The 23,120-nt window shown below is 33.7% G+C and overlaps 1 protein-coding gene across 3 annotated transcripts in view; it reads right to left on the reverse strand.

Moving 5' to 3' along the window:
* LOC101741803 (myosin light chain kinase, smooth muscle) overlaps positions 1 to 22,311 on the reverse strand; it is an 85,267-nt gene extending 62,956 nt beyond the window's left edge. Inside the window, exons 1-2 of one of the 3 annotated variants that reach the window (XM_062672140.1) lie at positions 22,104 to 22,311; positions 19,083 to 19,143 (exon numbers count right to left, since the gene is read on the reverse strand). Coding sequence is in view for 1 of the 3 variants with exons in the window: in XM_021347486.2 (XP_021203161.1) it covers positions 7,650 to 7,696 (47 nt within the window). In the remaining 2 variants the exon portion in view is untranslated. Of the gene's footprint in view, positions 1 to 7,649; positions 7,731 to 19,082; positions 19,144 to 22,103 lie in introns of those variants that run through there. The other 2 variants (XM_004925360.4, XM_021347486.2) reach the window with 2 other exon arrangements.
* Positions 22,312 to 23,120: the final 809 nt, after the last annotated feature.

Below are 23,120 nucleotides of genomic sequence, written 5' to 3' on the forward strand. Positions count from 1 at the left end.
AAATTCTTTTTCAATATAATATCGAAAACATACATCGGTCGTGCAAACCTTAGGCTTTTGTGTTGCAATGGCGAAATATTAAAAATGTAAATACATTTTTGTCGAATGCTTTATATTATGCATTACGTATTACGAAATTATTGAGAGAATTATAATTCGTCTTGTAATTTTAACATTATGTTGTATGTTTTTAAAATGATGATGTCGAATTTTTGTTTGAGAAATATAATTTTTCATTTCCTAAGGTTTAATGAAAGGCCTTAGCCAAACCTAAATGGAACGATAAGAAAAATTGAACTTAATAAAGATTATTATTTTAATTAGATTAATAATAATCAAAAGTAAGCCTGTCCGATCTCGGTGATCATGTTTCGTTGTTAAAAAAAAAGTAAAATTTCTTTGGTGTTTAACCCAATAAGGTTGAAAGGCAAATCCATTTAATTTTACGACTCAAAAATACCTATAAAATTGCCCTTTAGTAAACATTACGTTATAGTTAGGTATGTGCAATTGTATTTTTTCAATGCTCTTCTTGAAGAAGTCAGGTGTACGGGAGCCAACAAACTCTTAAAAGGCATTTTGGATTGCCTCTCGTGTATTTAATTTTTTCGTGGCCTTTTTTTTGTCCCTAACTAAGCTATATAGTTATAGCTTAGCCTTGAAATAGCCTTGAGAGGCTATTTCAGCGTAACCTTAGCTAGTAGGTGAGCTCACGGGGCTCAAACCGGAGTGATGCTAACACTGACCCTAGCAAGAGCAGTGCTTCGCAGAATTTACCATCGCATCGGAAACGCGACCCACTGAGAAGATACTCAGTGGGCTGTGTCTATAAGAAGTTGTCCAAGCTTTGGAAAAACTAGAAGTGTGTCAAGGTCAAGGTCTGGTGAGTATGGTGGGTGACGTAAAACTTCAATCCCTAGGTCTTGTAGCTTAGAGACCGTCTGTGGTGCCGTATGAGGTCGGATGTTGTCCATGTAGGAGCAACGTAGCCGAGCGATTAGCCAAAGCTCGTCGAAGATTCGCGAAGTTCTCTATCGTTGTGTCCAGATCCTCACAGTACATATTCGCAATAACACTGGTACCATTCGGTAAGAAGCCAAACCAACACCACCAAAACTATTTGACCGTGACCATGACTTTTTCGGGGTAAGTTTTCATTTGGCCTAGGTGCTGAATCAGGGCTTAAACAATACGATGACCACGTGGAATTATAAAAAAATAATCCATTATCATCGCAACCCCAACCCAAACCCCATTCAAAACCCCTTCCTTTCTATGTTTGTTGAGCAACGCAAGGCATACCTTAAAGCGTTCGCCGTGTTGGCGATCTTTTAGTTCGTGCGGCACTTACTTTGTTTGGTTTGGTTTGGTTTTTTGTACCTTGCCAATTTGACGTAAATGTGCCAATATTATTTTGACGCTGACGTTGAAAGCGTTTGATTGAGAATTTATTGCCAGCCATAGATAAATTGCATTTCAAATAGCCAGAGTTGTAAAACGGTTATTTCGTGGGTATCAATAAATTATTCTTTAAAGAGTTTGATTCATCCTCATTATACAAATATATATATTTTTAAATAATTTAAAGTTTCGCAAATATATTCTCTCTTGTACTAATAAACTAAACCTCTTTTCTCTAAATTTTTGTTGCATTGTAGTAATCTTGCTTGTTATCTTATATATTTTTTGGTTTAAATTTCCCTATAATTTCATAACTGTGTATACGTAATCTGAACTAATCGTTACATCTTGATTTTCCTCGTAGCCGTACCAGTAAATTGAAGTAGGTAACATCAGATAATATAGAATCTATTTTACTTTATGTTTGTATTATGCATAGTTTAGCTGAAACTGATTTTCGTTTTCCAATTTCCGATATTTTCATTTCAAAATAAACAAAATCTATAGAATTAGAAGGTTTTATTCGAATGGTTATTTGTATATTATTGGAATTTTTAAAATTTCTGTATCACATCAGCTAGGAATTGACGCCATTTTTTTTCTACCTATTCTGAACTGAAACTGATTTACGTTTTCCAATTTCCGAAAATTACATTTCAAAATAAACAAAATCTATGGAATTCGAAGGTTTTATTCGAATAGTTACATATTTGTATGTTTTTTAATCTGGATTTTTTAAATTTCTGTACCTATCACATCAGCTGGGAATTGACGCCATTTTTTTTTAATTTTTTTTTCTTCCATTTCGCTGGTAGCGGTTTCTCGCGGACGTGTCCAATTCTGTAAGCTGTAATGAAATCAGTTGATATGTCGCGGCACGTACCAAAACGAATACGGTATGTTTCACACACGTCATGAATTCCTTGTAACGATATACATCATCGTTATGTTTGACGACTGCGGTTTCGTAACGAAAACTATTTGTATCAATTGTTATAAATAATTTTCCATAAACGATAGTCAGCCATGAGTCACTGCGATGAGCGATTTTTCAAATTAATTAGTCAGGTTCGAGGTTTACGTGTATACGTAAATTATTTTCGTAAACCTGGGCTCGAGAGTTCAATTACATACTTCGAGTTATTCAAAGTTTTAAGTTTTATTAATACCTTCATGCGTTGCTTTTAAAGTTTATTTTTGAGTAGCTGAGCAAACGAGCTAATTGTGTGTTAACGAACACTACAGATTTTGCCATCGCCTATCTTGAGACATGAGGTCATTCCAATTGAGGTATTTTTGCAATATTTTGGAATAACTTTTGCTGTTCAATTAAGTTTGAAAACGCAACTCGCCGTTTTTTTTTGTGGCACTGGAGGACCGACTTGTACAGCCAATAATAATTTTATTTTCAATTAACAATTTTCATACATTTACAATTCGTAGGTAGTTATTTGAAAAAAAACTTCAAATTAAGTATTCGAAATGATTGTCACAAACCAGCTTCTGCTGATAGTGGGATTGTTTACGGGTTCGTCGACCGGAATTCGCTTTCCAAACTCGTTTCTCGATAAAGGCACTATGAAAACGGAACGCCTTATGCCGCAACACGTTTTAGCCAGCTTCGTTACGTGAAATACCACTGGCCCAATGCTCTATATTGTTACGAAATAATAAAAAATCCTTGATCTTGCAACCCCATCCTTTGATCTTAAATATGGAGGGTAGAGGTAAGGTAAACCGTCTCTGTGTGTAAAAAAGTGTCCGTTACAATCTGCTAAATAAGGGTGGCGCTACAGTAGCAACCGGGTAAATTTAATAAAAAGGCTCTGAAACCACCACCACAGCAATAATGTTAGGTTATATTGATGAAATTAGTTACGTAAACATGTGAAGTTTTGTATATTACACTGTTAATAATTACTCTAGTCGTGAAATATATTAAATTTCCTAACTCAGCATACTTCAATCAGTTAACAACTGCTCAATTCATATCATACCCTGTGCCTATGCTAGCGCCATTCTGGAGGGTTTTTGAACTGTTATTTAGTGCTGAAAGTGGGACACTTTTTCAAGCTTCTCCCATATGAGACGGTTCTCCTTACCTCTACCCTCCATAATGTTAAATACTGAGGTTCAACAAGTCTTCGACCGGTGTTGTCAGCGATAACTTACGAGACTAAGACTTGGGCAGTTACGAGTATTCATCAGCCGGTTTAAATTTACTCAGACAGTGGGAAAGGCTGGAAATTGGTCTGAATGCTAATTAGTTACCAGTTTCCCTACGTGATTCAATTGAAGAACAGCTGTTATACTTTACATTTGAAGCTTTAACCTAATGGTTCAATATAGGTGACCGCATTCTTCTTGTAGGTTCTTATGGACTGAATTTATACTTAACAACAGGTATAAAAATAGAAAAAAAAGGTTAAATTATTGAAGTTGTGCGTTTTGATAAAAAAAAATTGCTTGAAATTACCGAGATTACCAATAACCGTCACAGGAGTACTTAAATCTTTAGGTAGATTTTAAGAATTTTTCAAAGCTATTTTATTGGACAAAATAAACTAGATAATAGAATTTTTATTTTTGACGTTCGTAAATCGTCTTAAGCGAACAAAATTCCTGCATTTCCTGATGAAGTCGTAATTAATGAATACACGTGTTAAATCAACGCACATTTTAGCACGGCATCTCATTATTCTGTGAGAATAATGTTCATCTCTATTCTTAAGGCAAGTAAAATGTTACCAGCTTATTTTTAGAGACCGTAGCATTACAATGATCATTATTACATCTTCGTGAGCTGGTAACAAAAAGTTTATGGTTCAATGACCGCAATTGTATAGTTGCTTACAACAAAAACATTCTCATTTTACTTACCTGATTTATTTCGTCTATTAAATTAAGCACTTTGTGTTTATTTGGTAATAATCGTGTCACATTGGACTACGAGGAATTTTATAGTAACCTAAACATTAAATTTTGGGCTAAGTACTAATTATATTTTAGTTCTTCTTATTATTAAGTCTAAACACCCGTATCCGCAATTAATATTAATAAATAATAATAATCCGCAAATAATATATTTTGTAAATGTATGTTTCTAAGAGACTACAGACTGAAATTGTTACATACCCGATCCTGTAGACCGAATGGTAAATAGTCGACGTTGGCCAAAACACGTCATTACGGACCCTCGCGATCCATTAACTGTGCTTTTAGGTACCTTAAGCACTGGTCACCGTTCTCGTCGAACCCGTCGCTTGCGATGAAGGGCTCGACATGCGAATTAACTCATAGACACAGCCCACTGAGTTTCTCGTGGGATCTTCTCAGTGGGTCGCGTTTCCGATCCGGTGGTAGATTCTGCGAAGCACTGCTCTTGCAAGGACCAGTGTTAGCAACGCTCCCGGTTTGAGCCCCGTGAGCTCACTTACACGTCAAGGAGAAGCTGATATAGCCTCTCAAGGCTATCAGCATAGGTAGGAAAAACAACTGAAATTGTATGGGTACAATGATGATGAATAGCTAGTGTTATTCGTTCGTCCTGGTGGCGGTAGGTAGCAGTTTTTAAAGCCAATAAATACAATTTAATGTACTAGTGTCCCACACATATATAAACAAATAAAAAGTATGCAATAAAATAACATCAAAGTATTCTGTTTGTATAAAGTATGAAGAACAATGAACATCGTTTTAATGGTGTTGTTTTAATTATTCCCATCTTGGAAATCGTAATGCACAAATTAGTGCTCTGCAAATTTATCAAACGTAATAAGCTTGCTCGAATCTTTTAGCCGGGACGCGATGTGTACCAACCATGTTTTTATTGTCAACACGTTGTACAACAATGGCGGGCCAAACATGGCGCCTTCCTTATACGGACCATAGGCGGAACAACTGCAATAAAAATCTTTATGTCACTGATCCACAGTTGTGAATTCACGTGTTTTATTAAATAATCACATGACGTATTAACGATTAATATAATAGTACCTTTGTATTTTTTTTATTTAATTATTTAAGTTTCATTGTGACATGAAAAAATAAAAACAATTTATTTTGATACTTGCTCGAATCGTGCTTTTAATAATATGGTTTGGTTTTATGCTAATAATTGTAAATTGACATTAATATAATAATAAGCTATTTTTGTGTTTTATGTTTCGATTATTTTATCCGAGGTTTTCATTAATTGAAGATTTTATTCATTCGCTTATATTGAAGTGATAGTATAGTAATATACAATAGAATAGAATATAATAAAAAAGGAAACTAAAATAAAAAGTTTTCACTAGTATTTCCGTGAACTATTTCGCATTGTGATACCTACAGTTTTTTTTCTATTATACATAGCGTGCAATATTAGAAATTCACAAAATAATCGAATTCATAATGTTTCTAAAACAGACAATAAAATAATTTGGACATTGCTTAATGTGCTTTGCATGTATTTGTAAAGTTTAAAATCTTTACACGTTAACTTCATTGCAGGCTATATTCCTAATCAATCAATGTTCAGCAAAGCATAGTCTATTTCTGTGATTATTTGAAAACATTACTTCTGAAATGGTTTTTTTTAATTGCCTAATAACTGATCGGGTAACTATAATATTTAAGACTATTTCTTTTTATTAATCCTGCCCATCAAACTGACACATTAAGAATTGTGTCAGGCCCAAACATGCTGGTAACACCACAGGTAATAAAATAAAAATAAATTAAGCATATTATATCAATATCACGATGAATTCTGTTGAGATGTTTAAAAAAATCATTAATTAGTTACCCACTCATGCAGCGTTTACCTCACCAGTGGAGCGTTAGTCTAAAAAACGCCAACGCCGTGCGATCTTGTCCTTTTGAGCTAATATGAGTTTTTATGCATTCAAAAATGTTTCCATGTTTATTTTTGTGCGAAAAAACAGATAACGTTGGTATTCAAAATGTTTGCAAATTTCTGAAGCTGGTTTATAGCGGTGTACACTTTTAAATAGCAGAACTGTAAAATAAATTGGTTTGTGGGTTGAGCGGAACTTATGTAACGGCAATTTTTTTCTTCTTTTCTTTACCTGTGCTGAAGGTTAGTCTGCATACGTTGGATATAAAAAAAAAATATGCCGTAATGAGATACAGTCGAAGCTATGAAGACAAAAAAAAACAGATTTGTTCTAGGCAAATAAGAAGTTTAAGAGGAAAAGTTTAAGGTTGCTTTTAGTCAATAGAGGTGCATTCCCCTGTTATCTTCCTAGAAAATTTATTTAGAGCGAAAATTCTTAAAGATACGACCCGGTACCGCTATTCTCCTCCTATCAGACTCCTATCTGAAGGCCTAGGTTGGTTTCCTCCGGACACTATGAGATCGACGGTGGTGGAGAAGCATTACACCTACAACTTAGTGGCATATATTTGGAAAATGCGGTTCTTATTTCAATAGTACCATTTACCAGTTTCACCCTTATAAAATTTTCAACACATTATTTAAATCTGCGCTTATATGAAATTAATCTTTTTCTAGTTCCAAATATCACAGGAGTGCGTTGCCGAGGCCAGACCGTCGGCCAGACGGTCTATTTCCGAACGATAAACAATTCATCTGATGTACGCATGTCGTGAAATTACCGGGAACAAATTGTATTTTTTTCTGAACGATATTTAATAAGTGTCTCTGTCGAGAATATATGTATAATACTAGCCGTACTCGCCCGCTTCGCTGGACATTTAAAATTAACATTATTACTTATTGTCATTATTATTAGGGAGTTCAACACTCATATAAATATTAGCCTATCCATTAACTACATGTATTTTCTACAGTGGTACCTAGTTTCAAGTCAATCTGATGCACGGTTCAGTAGTTATAACGGAACATCCGTAAAAACCACTGTAGATTTATATATTGTTATTTCGAAAACTATGTGCAAAAATAAATTACACCTAGGCTATTCCTAGACGTAGGCCTAATTTTAAAACGAAATCGATAAATTCTGTTACTATTCTATTATTAGGTTATACTAAAATTATTTATTAATATTTTTATACATATTGTTTTTATTTATTTATAACAAACTGCCATAATAAGTAAGCAGTCTAGGAATTTAATGTTATACCATCCAATTTCCAAATTAACTCAAGTTTATTACTTAAGCTTAGTGACAAAATTTAAATAAATGGTTTGTCGGTTATTGATCGATGGCGGACAATGCGCAAAGGGAATTTGATGAATTGGTGTCACTAAAAATGATTACCTTTTAACAACCCAACAACACAGATACACGTATGTTCGTTCTTTCATGCACTACTATCGTGGAATATTAATGAAATCGACACTCGCTGCGGATTCCAACAGTTTGCTATCACAAACTACGTACGTAAAATATTTACTTAGCTGTATTCGGTACGGTGACGTTGTATGTTTTATGTGACGAATTGGAAAACGAAATTTCTCAACGTTGTCTCATAAATGCACGGAAAATACTGTACCTATAATATGTAAGCTTTTTTTTTGTCTTTAAAATCTATTGAATATGTTGTTTTGATTGCCCGAGAGGGGGCGCAAAGGGGAGTAGGTAACTATTATATGAAACTAAAAATTGCCTAAATTTGTGTCTGAAATGTGTAATGAAAATTAGGTAAACATATTTTTTTTTATCAATAACATTTTCGTTATTCGGTGGTAGCGTAAGGATCTATTCCAGCTGGGCATCGACGAGTAGATGAACTCACGGGCTCAACCTGAGAGAATTTGCTAATACTAGCTCTAGGAAGAGCAGTGCTTCGTAGAACCTACCATACGTCCTTACGGATCCATCAGATCCAATAACCTTTGCATTAGACACCTTTAGCTCTAACACTAGGAGTAGGGACCCCGGTAGCCGTACTCGTCGAACTCGGGAAAGAGTTCGACGTGCAACCTAATCTAAACATCAGCTGATTTCTCGCCGGATCTTCTCAGCGGGTCGCGATTCCGATCCGGTAGTAGATTCATTCGCGAAGCAGCTTCTCTTGAGTTGTTAGGTCTCCTTTGGAGACGCTCGGGTAGCTGTCAAAAAATCCCATCCTTCCTGGCTGGGGCCCTTGCTCGCCCACCTGCTTTGTTAAAACTGGAAAGGCCTCCGGGCCACCAGTAATCAAACATAAAAAAAAGAATCTACCACCGGATCGGAATCGCGATCCACTTAGAAGATCCGGCGAGAAACTCAATGGACTGTGTCTCTGGGTTAGTTTGCTCGTCGAACTATTCGTCGTAATCGACTAGTTCGACGAGGACGTTGACCGGTGCTTGAAGAGCCTCAAAGCATCGATAGCGCATCCAGGGGATCAAACAAATCATGTTTCTGACGACGCCGCGACTGGGGCGTTGCGTTGACCCGTCGCGTGGGGCGCATATGAATATTTTAATCTGAATTACCAACGTTCAATGACCGAAAAATTGAGTCTGAAAAAACATGTTGTAGGTACTCAAGATTCCGCTGTCGTGTGCTTAAAAAATTCTATGTATCTTTGGAGAAAATTAAATGTAAAAACTTATCGTTGAAATTTTATGAACTGTACAAGCACTTAATTACTTCCCACATGCATCTATAACAAATATACGACTCGATAACAAAATATATTTTAAAACTAGCCTTGAAAACGTAATCTCAAATTAGTTTAATGAAAAATTTAATGCGATGAGAATTCACATCGCTGCATTAACGATAAGATAACATAATAAAGAACGTTTATTAAGGTCGTGTATTATCTAATCAATTCTTTTAGCGTGGTAGGAACTCTTGTGAGTCCGCACAGGTAGGTATCACCGCCCTGTCTATTCCTACCGTGAAGCAGTAATGCGTTTCGGTTTGAAGGGTGGGACAGCCGTTTAACAATACTGAGAACTTAGAACTCATATCCCAAGGTGGGTGGTGGCATTTACGTTGTAGATGTCGATGGGCTCCGGTAACGACTTAACATCAGGTGGGCCGTGAGCTCGTCCACCCAACAAAGCAATAAAAAAAATCATACTGAAGACTGGTTTCTTTTTTAATGGAGTTTGTAATATTATTTCAATACTCAAATACTTACTACAAAAATTATATCTATGTTGCAGAAGGCGTGCTTACTTTACAGCAAAATAAAGAATGTTGGTACAAAAAGTGCCGTCTCATAGCTTATTTAACTTAAGGATTTTTTTCTGACAATAAACACTATGATTTAACGGTTTATTATTTACGATTTTAATAGATAACGATTTGCTGCGTATTCCGTGACCTCAGCGCTTGCAACCTTGCCGTAATCACGGGAATACATCACACGAAAAATCTTAGTAAGAAGCCTTTAAATAACGCTGTTTTTATTTTTCGTATAAATTTTACACGTTGTATACAATATGCGATATGACCAATGATAATTACTTAAATATAGCTCTGTAAGATTTATTTGTAAGTTTTTTTTTGTTATCGACATGTTAAAAAACAATACGATAACTGTTCGAAACAAGGTACCAATAAAACACGTAAGACCGGAGCTTGTTCTGATATGTTTTGTTGTTACACCTTCTATTCTTACCTATCAATGATTAGTCATTTGATTTCGATGCAATGTGAGAAACGGAAATGTTTTTGTAACAATATTTACGAGCAATCATTACTGGTAACTTATATTGGCTAGATTAATCTATACTAATATTATAAAGAGGAAAGATTTGTTTGTTTATTTGTATTGTATAGGCTCCAAAACTTCTTTCACTGTTTGGAAGCTACACTATTCCTGAGTGACATAGGTTACAATCTTCTTTTTTTTTAATTAATGATCCTTCCTAAAACTCCTATAATATACCTAACCCAAGGTGTAAAAAAATCACCTAAAATATTCTTTACATCGCGTGCGCTGCGAAAACTATTGATGATAGAATAAAAGAATGTACTGCGACTTTGTAGCGACAGCATAATTATGTCTGACTATTATAGTTATTATATAAATAAAAATCCCTATGTTAATTTACAAGGTTAAATTTATTTTAAGCTGTGTAATAAAGTAGAATAACAATTGTAAATATTCTTTAAATTTCACATTACACATACTCATGCTATGTTGACGATATAAGAATTAGATGTTACAGTATGCATTCCTTTAAAGTTGAGTAACAACATTTTGTTTTTGTGAGACGTGATATTTTCGATATGTTTGAGATCTGTCTCTTTCTAATAATCTAAAAGCTTTATATCTTTTTCATATGATAAGAGTGCGTAGAGTTCCTTGCAAGTAAAAAGGATGTGTAGAATAAAAATAATATCATTTTTTACTTTTTTTTTATATTTTTACTTTTTACTATAAAGTAAAAAGTAAAAATAATGAAATCAGAGAAGAGCCGTAATGCACAAGGCACAATAAAATTAGTAAGGGATTGGAAGGAGTTCAATCAATCCTCCACAGCAATCCTCCCTTCATTTTCTTTTCAACTCACGAATTCCACTGCTGGACATAAGCCTCTCCAAGGTTCGCCGCGATAGCTGATCTTGCGCAACCTACTTTTTTTTTATTGCTTAGATGTGTGGACGAGCTCACTGCCCACATGGTGTTAAGTGGTTACTGGAGCCCATAGACATGTACAACGTAAATGCGCTACCCACCTTGAGATATAAGTTCTAAGTTCTCAAGTATAGTTAGTTACAACGGCTGCCCCACCCTTCCAGCCGAAACGCATTACTGCTTCACGGCAGAAATAGGCAGAGCGGTGGTACCTACCCGTGCGGACTCAGAAGAGGCCCTACCACCAGCAAAAATAGTAAAGAGCGGATTAAATTTCTAAAATTATAACAAAATATCCAATCAAGAACATTGAAATTATCAAGATTCAATATTAACATCGGAAATAACAGTGCTCATTGTTTTTATTGAACAAAAGATGAATGATGAATAGTTTCCGAGACGCGACTTCTATTGTTTTATGTATGTTATTCATTTATTATTAAAACGAAGTTGTTATCGACAGCCGTGACTGAAATGAAAAATTCTTTTGTTTTAGAATCTGAATCGATACACATTCGCGATTCGATAGTTATTTCTTTTTGTTTTGCCACGGCATCTATATATTAATACGTGAAGCAAAAACTTTGTATCCCTTTTTACGAAAATTGCGCGGACGGAGGAGTATGAAATTTCCCATACTTATAGAGAATATAGAGAAGGAGTGTACAATGCTAATATTTTTTTTAAATAATGCATAAAAGCTACATTAAATCAATAAAGAAAACATTACACACACTATCATGTATTTGACACACCCACGCATGCATATTATTTAATTTTGTTTATTGTCAAACTTTTTTATTGCATAAAGTCTATGGTCAAATTGAGAATAGATTAAATATTGTTTGTCTTTGTTAATATTTGTCTAAAGTGTAGTCTTGGCGAAATCTGTGATTATAGAAGTATAATAATAGTCTTTGACAATATAACCATAATAATCAGGGGGGTGCAACTCCCATACAAAGAAAAAGAACATTCAACTAGCGCCATCTTTAGGAACCGGCGAGGTCATTTTTGAAACGTTTTGGCCTTAATGAACTAATAAACTCACTAGATGGCAGATACGAGTTCTGACTCAATAAAAAATGTTAGCGACTTTGAAGCAGTGCTTCCACTTTTAGGGAATTCTCCCTTTTTTAGGGAAAATAGCTGATATTTTGGATGATAAAGACAATTTAAAAAATACCAGGATTTAGGATATTTCGGGGTAAAAAGCAAAGCCTATACTAGTAACTGTTGTGAATTTTAAAATAAACGATAATTAAAGTAAAACAATGAACATTTTATTTTATGGAGAGATAATGACATTAAGTCGAGTTGACAAGTAAAAGAATATAACAGAGTTGTGTATAAAAACTATAAAGAAGGTTTGATTCAACAGTAACCCTCTAGTAAAGTAAATCATAGATTAAGCCACTGCTTTTTTCTTAGGGATTCCCCAGAATCCCAATAAGTATAATCCGCCAAATTTTTATTTACCTATTTTCGTTGTTGTCACCAGAACTTACTTGTATTGTAATATACAGGTACTTCATGTACCATGAAAGATTATCATGGTAATTTCATTTACGAAAACCTTGTAATTGTCATTTCACTTTTGCTAGCAGTTCCTTCTTCAAAGACTGAGGTGGAAAGATTATTCAGTGTTCTCAAATGTAAAAACTGACAAAAGAAACAGGCTTTCTAATGAAACCCTGAACGGCTTGCTTCATAGAAAGTTGGGAATGCCAGCAAACAATTGCTCAATTTTAGAACCGACCAGTGTTAGGTTGCGTGCAGCAAAAGAATATAAAAGCAATGCGTCGACTTCCTTGAAAATTCTAATCCTATAGATCTATGATCTTCTGGGGGCGTTTATATTATATATTTTCTGTATTTTATTTATGCTTTCTATATAAAGGATTTATGAAAGTTGTTTAGGGAATTTTAGGGAAAATTTCAAAAGAAACTAAGGTAAAATATGGTAAAAAAAAAAAAAAAAAAGTTTTCAAAATGTCGTAACGCTTTAATTTTTTAAATCGTTTTTTGTTTGGTCTTGGTTTGAGTTATTTTACGTTGTAGTATTAATTTAGAGCAACTTTTAGCTTTGTGAGAATATTAGACGATTAGACATTGAGAAACTCTGGTTTGAATTCTCTTTAGACATAACTTGGCTCCAATACTTTTTTCTTCGTTAGCGTTTCGTAAGCCTGTGTAACTATTCTCATTTCTTACAGAAAGTTTATTATTAAAAATCAGCATGCCTCTAAGATCGAAAATGAAATGCTATTTCGGATGCCTTGATAACGGTGAGTTTACACTATTTCCCCGGTATATTATTTGCTAACAGAATTATTATTCATAATATAATTAAATGAATTAGCACCAACTAATGGTCCTTCCTATTTCTGCTGCCTAGCTATCATATATGTTAAGTTTTGATCAAAACAGTCGGTATTAAGTCTCGTACTATCACACACACACCTCAGATAATAAAATTGTCTCGAGTGGGTGGCAGTATTTATGTTTTGCAACTCAGCGTATTATATGCTTATTGTCAAGTGGGCCCGAACTAGTTTTTTGGAATGATCAATTAAAGACTAGCTACTAAAAACTTATATTGTCTTAATTTTACATATTTCAAGGTCCCTTCCATACATTTCCGAATCCACAAAGTTTGATAATAGAACAAATTGAGAGATTTAATAAATGGAAATCTGTACTAAGTGCAGAATCTCAGGAAAAGGGTGAAAAATACATATATAACAACATTCGTCTTTGCAACAGACATTTTGAAAAGTGCTTCATACTACCATCAAATAGACTTACTCAAAATTCAGTCCCAACATTATTTCTTGGTAAATCGTAATAATTAATATTACACCTTATATTTATGTAGTAAAACCAAGATTTGTCATTATTTTCTGATAATAAAATACTTCAATAAAAGTAGGTAGTATTGATAGATAAAAATATAAATAAATGGTATGGGATTATTATCCTTTATTTAATTACAATTGTAATTATTTTTAGTATATGAGAATGTAAGTGGAAATTTGTTAGAAGTTATAAGAGTGTAGATAGAGATTAGTGTAGATGTAATTATAGAATGAAAATATTATAATTATTATAACAATATTAATTGTTTTGCTTGTAAATATTTCAGGACTAAATTATGCAGCTCACATCGAAATTGATCAGCCACAGTTGTTGAGTGGAATTGTGCCGCCTTCAAGTATGAACAATATGATAAAACTTGAAAGTGTATCATACAGAAGTAGGTGCCAATATCTGTATTTTTTAATAAACTGCTCTAATACTGAACACAAAATTATTCATGCAAAAAACCACATTTGGATAGTTTGTCTAGTATATTTGATTTTGAATATTATACACTTTTCTTTTCAGCCTTGAAGAAGAGCTCAAATTCTAATTTGACATATTTGAAATTGATGTCACAAGTAAAAGTGTTAAAGGATAAATGTAGAAAGCAAAGAGATGATATTAAAATGGCAAAGAAGCTTTCCAGGACTAAAGTTTTTCTTAAATACATAGATAAATTACCTGAACCTATAAATCTTTTTACAAAGATGCAATTAAAAAATGCATCTAAGCCTAGAGGGAGGAGATTTTCTCTAAATGAGAAAATTATGTCATTAACTATTCTAAAGCAGAGTCCGAAGGCATATAATTATTTAAGACAGATGTTTGTTTTACCATCAAAACGAAGCCTTCAGACTTTGCTTAGTTTATTTTCTGTCAAACCGGGTTTGAATCTACACATTTTAAAAGATTTACAATCTGCAGTGAGGCTAATGCCTGACGAGAAAAGAATTGTGAATCTAATGTTTGATGAAATATCACTTTGTCCTGGAGTGACCTATGATCCTGATATAGATGCAGTGATAGGATTTGAGGATATGGGATCTAATAGTAGGAATAAAACTCTGGCTGACCATGCACTTGTATTTATGATTAAGAGTGTCAAAAGTAAAAGCAAACAACCCATTTGTTTTACTTTTTGTAAAAGTTCAACAAAAGCTATACACCTAAAAAACCTCATAAAAAATATTGTGCTAGAATTACAAAACATTGGTTTTATTGTTATTACAGTTATTTGCGATCAAGCCAGGACAAATGTCAACGCACTAAAGAACTTACATCAGGATACAAGGGAGAAATATTTGAAGGAAGGACATGGAGATTACATAGAAAAAGCCATTGAAATTGGCGGAAAAAAAATATTTCCTCTATTTGATCCACCACATTTATTGAAAGGTGTGAGAAATAATTTACTGATCAAAGATGCTTTATTTGTGCAGGATGGTGTCATGAAGCGAGCAAAATGGGATCATATTAGAATGTTGTTGGATGTGGATGATGGTGATGACGAAATTAGATTAGTCAATAAACTGACGGAAGCACATGTTATTAAAGAAAAGATCCCAAAAATGAAAGTGAAATTTGCTGCACAAATATTCAGTCAAAGAGTCTCATCAGCTATGAGATTCCTTGCAAGTGAGTGTTGTATATGATTTTTTAAATTCAATTTCATTTATGTACAATCAAATTTTTTTTAGTAGATGTACTACTTATATATATGATTTAGCTGAAAACTATTTAATTGATTATGTTAAGAAATTTACGTTTTTCTCCTGAATAATTCTTGTCAAAGCATTAAATTGCTGTTACGCTTAACCTTGCTTCATTTATAATGTAGTGAACACAGAAACAAATTAATAATTTAAGTATTTCTTCTCTTTTCAGAACACAAAATACTTCCTGAGGAGTGTTCACAGACTGCTGACTTCCTTTTAATTTTTGACAAATTATTTGATTCATTTAATGGTCATTCTTATCAAAATTCTCCAAAACAATACAAAAACTGCTTAAAAAGAAATTCTCCTCATTTTAATTTATGGCATGATTTACTGCCTATATTAGAGTCTATTAAATTCGAATCAGTAGTTATAAAAAATAATGTAGTAAATATTAAACACGAGTCAATTCCTTCAATCCAAAACTGGATCCATAACATCAAAGTATTTAAAGAATTGTGGCATCATTTAAATCAATACCACAATATCTGCAATTTACTTACTAGGAATTTCAATCAAGATCCATTGGAGAATTTCTTTAGTAGTATTCGAAGTAACGGTTTTAGAAATATTAATCCTAATTGTAGTCAATTTATTAGTGCTTTTAAAACATTGCTCATTAATAATTTTAGTTCACCTCATTCTCTAGGAGCGAATTGTGAGAAAGACAACAATAATCCAATGAAAATCTTTACAAAGTTTTTCAATCAGAAGTCTGATGACATTCCCAAAATAGATTATTCTTTTGATATTGACCACCTGATATTAGTAGTGGGTCAATTAAAAAGTAGCGATTGTTTAATTTATGCTGAATCAAAGAAATATGTATCAGGATATATTATAAAAAAATGTAAATCAAAGATTTTTACTGGATGTACTGCTTGCATGCATGATTTAGCTGAAAACAATTTAGACATTAATTCCTTTATCTACGAGATTGATTACACTAAGAAATCTTTGTTTCATCCCAATCACAATTTTATCAATTTAATGAACAATATTTATTATACAATTGTTGCATGTTTACGTCTTTCTCCCGAATCATCCTTTTTAAAGCATAAAATTGCTGTTGCGCTTAATCTCGCTTGTGATTATAGTTTTATTACGTGTAAGGAACACAAAACCAAATTAATTAATTTTATTAATGATCTTGCAATTAGATTAATAATATATAGCTGGTGTACTGGTGTAAATCGTATTTTGCATGGGAAAATTTCGAAATTTGATAAGAATGACCTGGTGAAAGTACAAGCCTTTGATTATTATAACAAAAAATATAAAAAATAAATGATTTTGTTGAATTAGCTTGGTTAATATAATTATAAATTATTTTGATTTCTTGGTGGTAAAATGAAATAGAATATTTTTGCAGAAAAGCATGAAAGCATTCTGCAGAATGGACAGCAGCGTTTTATGAGTACTATACAAGAATACTACAACTACTGACTGGAATATAAATGGTTGAGGTAGGGCATATTGTATAGTCATACCGATATGTATCCCCATCCTGCCTGTTTCTGTCGGGAAGCAGTTATGCTTTCCTGTTTAAATAAAATACAGCACAATTGATCTCAGATCCAAAGTTAGATGATGGCATTCACGTTTTGTTTCCTGGTGTTTGATAACCAAGTTACACCAAGTGGCCTGTGACCACGTTCATCCTTCTACCCAATATAAAATAATGTTTTTATTTTTGTAGACAAAGGTTTGATAATGAAAAATTTTTATGGAAAAATATGAAGGAGCACTAAAATGTCTGAAACATGAAAAGATTGATGCACTATATTTGGACCAGAACGTGTTATGTAATATATTAATTTGTAAGTATGATTACATTAACACAAAATTTTTCATGGTCGTATTTTTTCAATATTTGTTACATACTTAAGATACTTTGTTTCTCCGTTTCAGAAGAGAAACTGATTCAGCAAGGAACGTGAACTCACAAGGGATCTTAATTTTTTTAAAATATGTTTATAATTTATAAATTAATAATTGAAATAGTTCATAAGATCTAAATTGATGCCAATTTTGTTTTAAAATAGGTTGTTTAGTTCTTATAGTTATAGTATTACGTTTGAATAGTTGTTGTAATTAGTAAGTTAGTAATATATGAAAATACTGATATAAATTTTTGTAAATTCTACGAGAAGATGATTTTAATTAATGATCAAAAGTCAATGGTCTTCAAAAGCATTATTTGCAATTATTTAGATTAACTGTGGAATATATTTGCTAAGTTGTGTTTTCTGTATGAGCATATCTAAATGAAAATGCCCAAACATGATCACGTTTCTTACATTTTCATGATGTGAAATCAATATGCTTGTGACTGAGTATATTAATAATTTATTAAAACTTAAGTGCTAGACAGCAACCCCCTATGGCACTGCTGAAGTGTATAAACACTGGTGACCACTTATCATGAGCCGGGTTGCGTGCTCGTCTGCTGTTGAGGGCAATAAAGATTTTCGAAACCCTTTCTATTATTTAGATGTAATATTAATGTACATTTAATTTGGATTAAAAGATAAATTTACATTTTATGTTTGCATGTGTATGTTTATAATTCATTTGCATGTAACGAACATCAGTTTCTTTTGTAACAAAATGCAAACTAATGGTTTGTAATGAATGTAATTAACTTTAAGATGATTTTCTTTCAATCTGCTGTTTGTTTCATCTAGTATTACCAAAGCTAAAGCATCAGAAAAGTCAGTATAGAAATGATTTAGATAGGGAATAAAATAATTCATGTATTATTGTAATCATGTCTAAAATTTCTATAAGCGTCATTAAGTACAAACTATCAATATTTAACAGTACTTTAAATCATCATTACATTTTTTGTTTTTTTTGTTTTTCAAATCATGTAACAAAACGTTTGTGCAGAACAAAATGTCACATGTTATGAACATGATTGTGGGTTAATCGTTTCTTAAATTTCTAAATGTTTATAAGAATGCTAAGAATAATTTAGTATTCACTTTAGTGTGTGTATTATCTCTACAATGCTAGTTTAAATGACAATTATTGTATGACGAAGCATAGGTAGTGTTTATAGATGTAATATTTTCATACAAGGTCTGTCACGATCAACTTAAGCAAGAACAGCTATCATTAAGAAACAAATTTATTAAATTTAATTCAAATTGTCTACTATGTTTGTAATGGAAAGCTGACATGTTTATATTTCGCACAAATGACTTAATCGACATTGAATGATTTGATTATCTAGACTTGATTAACTTTTAGATAACTTTCGATTTAATGTTAATAAGTACGCTAGTAGGATTAATCTAGAGGAGTTATTGTTATTCGAAATTTTATACAATTGTACGTTCATACAATCTTTTAACAGAAAATTGTTTGTAATATAGGGAAATTAAATAGCTTACAGAGAATTACAGCTTTTTATTTTAAAAAACTGTTTTCTCTCTGCATGAAAAGATCTTATCGATTAGAATGCTGAACACAATCAAACATTCTTTAATATCTCATAAGTACTACCGGGAATTTCAGCGATTCTAAACGATAAGATTTTTTCATAAAGAGAGTTATTAAAAATATTAAAATTACTAAAAAAGCCACCTGGTGCGGAGTAGGGAGACTAATAATCGACCGTAGCGACGCCTGCTGGACCGGGCTTTAACTAAAGCAAAAATAAAAATGAGAGTTGCGCATCTATCTCTAATATATTAAGTGTATAATCTATGATAATAATGTTCAAGCTTATAATTTCAATTAATTATAGTCGAATTTCGACAACTGCGGGACCACTAGTAACAAGAAAAGCATCCGTAGATATGACAAATATTCATCTGCCACTTTTAAACTGGATGGTAAGTAAGCAAGGATGATTTGGAAACATCGGTCGAGTAAAGGTGCTCACCTGTGTGAAAGTTTCGCAAACTTTTTTTTAGTATTTCTTTTTCCCAACCTATTCGCCGGTAAAGGGGCTATTGCAGCTATGTTCCGGGCTATGGAACCGCATGGAACCAGGGAGAGCTAACGTCAAAAAACTAGGTAGTATTTCCTTCGGCATTAGCGAGGCGTAGACATAATTAAAAGTACTTTTAGGGTTTAATTATCATGATTATATGATTTCAGACGGCTCGATTGTATAGTATATACTTCGGTTTTCGTGGCCCATATTAATGACTATAAAAATTTTACCGTAATAGTGGTTTAAATCAAGAAACACGTAAACGTAGCTGATGAACACGTAATTTACTTGTAAATTAGTGTGTAGTACAGTTACGACTGTTTAGAAAAACTACTTGTATCCACAAACTAAAGATAATTAAACATTTTCGCCTTTTCGCATTAAAAGTGCGCAAAAAACAATTTCGCAAAAAACAATTTCCAGAAATATTCGAAATTGAGTTAAGTAATATGCGTAAACATTTTTATCACCAGTATTTTTCTCATAAATACTGTCGATAGTAGAGTACTGTCGAGCGTAGTTTAGTTTTTGTTTTTTTTTTATTTTTTAGTTTAGTTTACATATGTTTTGACTACTATTAACAAAATGAATACATAATTTTGTCTTACTTTACTCAAAAGACAGATAATGTAATTGATAAAAAATAAAAAATAAATGTTGCAAAGATATTAAAAATATTACATGTTAAACCTTTAAAACACTCTCCTGTAAAATTAGTTAGTTTTGTGATTATACGGTTTTAATGCGAGAAGACTATTATATTGTCTGCTTTTATTTTGCGTACAGGATGAATCAAAACAAGACAGTGATAGAAATTAAATTATTCAACCCATCCTTATACGGGTACCGAGTTAGGATACGTATGCGTAATTATTTATTTATTCACAAGGGACTTCATTACATTTAATTTTGTAACCGCAAGGGAGGTGTATTTATCATAAATATAATAATAGGTACTTAATCCTGCGGGTAGGTAGCCTTCTGAGACGGCACGGGATAGGTAGCACCGCCATGTCTATTACTGCTGCAAAGAAGTAATGCTTTCCGATATGAAGGGGTTGGGTATTTACGTTGTTGATGTCAATGGGCTCCGGTAACCGTATAACACCAGGTGGACCGTTAGCTAGTTCACCCGTATCTCTATATATAAAAATGAATTGCTGTTAGTTAGTCTCGCTAAAACTCGAGAACGGCTGGACCGATTTGACTAATTTTGGTCTTGAATTATTCGTGGAAGTCCAGGGAAGGTTTAAAAGGTGAGAAAATATAAAAAATCTCGGAATTATATAAAAACAAACAATTTTGTTTTTCCTTTGATGTGTCACCTTGATGCGTCTTTTATTTATCGATAGCTGGCACTACGAAGTCTGCCGGGTCAGCTAGTAAGTAATAAAAAAACAAAACGTGTATGTATGGCTTCCGTTTAAGTTTCTAATAAGCTTTCTAATCTTCAAGTTTTCCATTTTCCCATAAATCCATGTAACATTATTCGACGTCAAGCAGCGAAAGGCGAATCGTATATTTAAATTTAGATATTTTTTTTATGATTGATCTATTATTATTGTTTTTTTCAATCAGAGACGTTAACAAGATCACGGTCTACCTGGCGTGATGGGGTTACCGGAGCTTTTTATCTACCTATTTGCTGGTAGCCTAGTAGGCTATTTCAGCTACGCCCAGACGGGTAGGTGAGCTCACGGGCTCAACCTGAGAGAATTTGCTAACACAAGCCCAAGCAAAGAGTAGCTCGCCGACTCTACCACCGAATCGGAATCGCGACCAACTGAGAAAATCCGTCGAGAAATTCAGTAGGCTGTGTCTATGGGTACTGAAGTCCATAGACATCAGAGCGCGAATTCCTTTACCCACCTTGAGATATACGGTCGATATCTCGTTTTATAACAGCACTCCCTTTTTTTTTCTACCTAGCTGAGAGCCTTGAGAGGCTATTTCAGCGGAACCTTAACTAGTAGGTGAGCTCACGGTGCTCAAACCTGACGACGTTGCTAATCGGTCTAATCCGGTGGTAGATTCTGCGAAGCACGGCTCTTGCTAGGGTTCGTGTTAGCAGTGTTAGCACTCCCCATCTTCGAGCCGGAACGCATAACTGATTCGTGGCAGGAATAGGTAGGATGATTGTAGCAACCCGTACGTGCTAACACTGCAATTGTATCTTTTGCAGGGAATTTGGTATGTAGAAAATACCAGAGAAGTGGATTTAATAATGAATTCACTTTACTTATCAAAATTGGTTAATTGGGAAAAGTGTAAGTACAAAAAGTTTTTATCTACTTTTGGAACATTATTATGTGATTTCCACGTCATGAATTCTGTGTGGAATGCGACGTATACTTTACATATTTTGTAACGGTGGAACTGTAGGCTTAGGCCTTGTTCTTTGCTTCACGGCACCTTCGATTTAGGCCCTTTTAAATACGCTTTTATTAAATCACATGTTCACGCCAATTCATATAAATGCGTTGAGTTGTCTCGAGATTCCCTTATTAAGTCTTTTAAGGTCCATATTTGGCATTTACACGAACCCACCTAGTTGTGATAACGCAAAAACTTGATTTGACTAGCCAAGTCCAATTCGGTAAAGCCTCAAAACTTCGACCGAACAGGATTAGCGATGTTAAAAACGATTTAATACAACACGAACTCACCTTCGATGAACGAATTCACATTACACTCGCGCGCATCCGATATTATATTGATATTTCCACTGAGCTGAACATCCACTGGCACAGAACAGTCAAGACACGTGACGCGGCGACAATAAAAGAATAACTATTTTGTGAGTTACGTCGGTTTGTTTAAGGACACACGATCGTCTCTAACGAACGCCGGGCCGCGACTGAACTGAAGTTCTGAAGCAGCACGCGGTGGACGCGAATGTTTCTAATTTTATCGTGCCAGTAATACGAGATAAAGCCGGTCTTTATTGAGGATTTTTTTTATTTTATTTTATAAGGATCAGACGGCTCTCATATGCGCACGGCCTACTAATGAGGCACTCCGTTCCAGTCGGTTGTACTGATGGAATTATTTTGAGGTGCACTGATATAATGTTTAGTAATTTAGCTTGGCTCCGAATAGTTCCGAGTTGCTATCACATTTTGTATTTCTTGAATTACTGTTTTTTGCTACTTCACTAGATTTTTTTATTGCTCAGATAGTTGGACGAGCTCACAGCCCACCAGGTGTCTCAGTATAATTACAACGGCTGCCTCACCCTTCAAACCGAAATGCAGTACTGCTTCACGACAGAAATATGCAGAGTGGTGGTACTATCCCTGTGCGGACTCACAAGAGGTCCTACCACCAGTAAGTCCTATCCTAAGTCTATCTAAGCAAAAAGTTTTATGAAGCATAGATAAATTGGTTCAGTGCTCATTCCAGTATATGCGTAGCATTTTATCCAACGTCAGCGAGGGATGAACTCTCTTGAGATTCGAAGTTTTATGGGGCGTGGAAAGATCATTTTCAAACAACCAAATCATAGTTGTTCCCCTGCTATTGCTGAAGTCCATAAACGACTGTGACCACTTCCCATAAGTTCCTGTATGAGCCTCTGTATAAAAAGATTACCAGATAGGTATGCTCAGAGGATTTTAACGATCAATGTAACTGCTATCAATAATTAGGATGTACGGGTAAACAATTCTGGCTTTCTTGAAGCA

This window comes from Bombyx mori, chromosome 14 (assembly GCF_030269925.1).
Source record: "Bombyx mori chromosome 14, ASM3026992v2".
Lineage (NCBI taxonomy): Eukaryota > Metazoa > Arthropoda > Insecta > Lepidoptera > Bombycidae > Bombyx > Bombyx mori.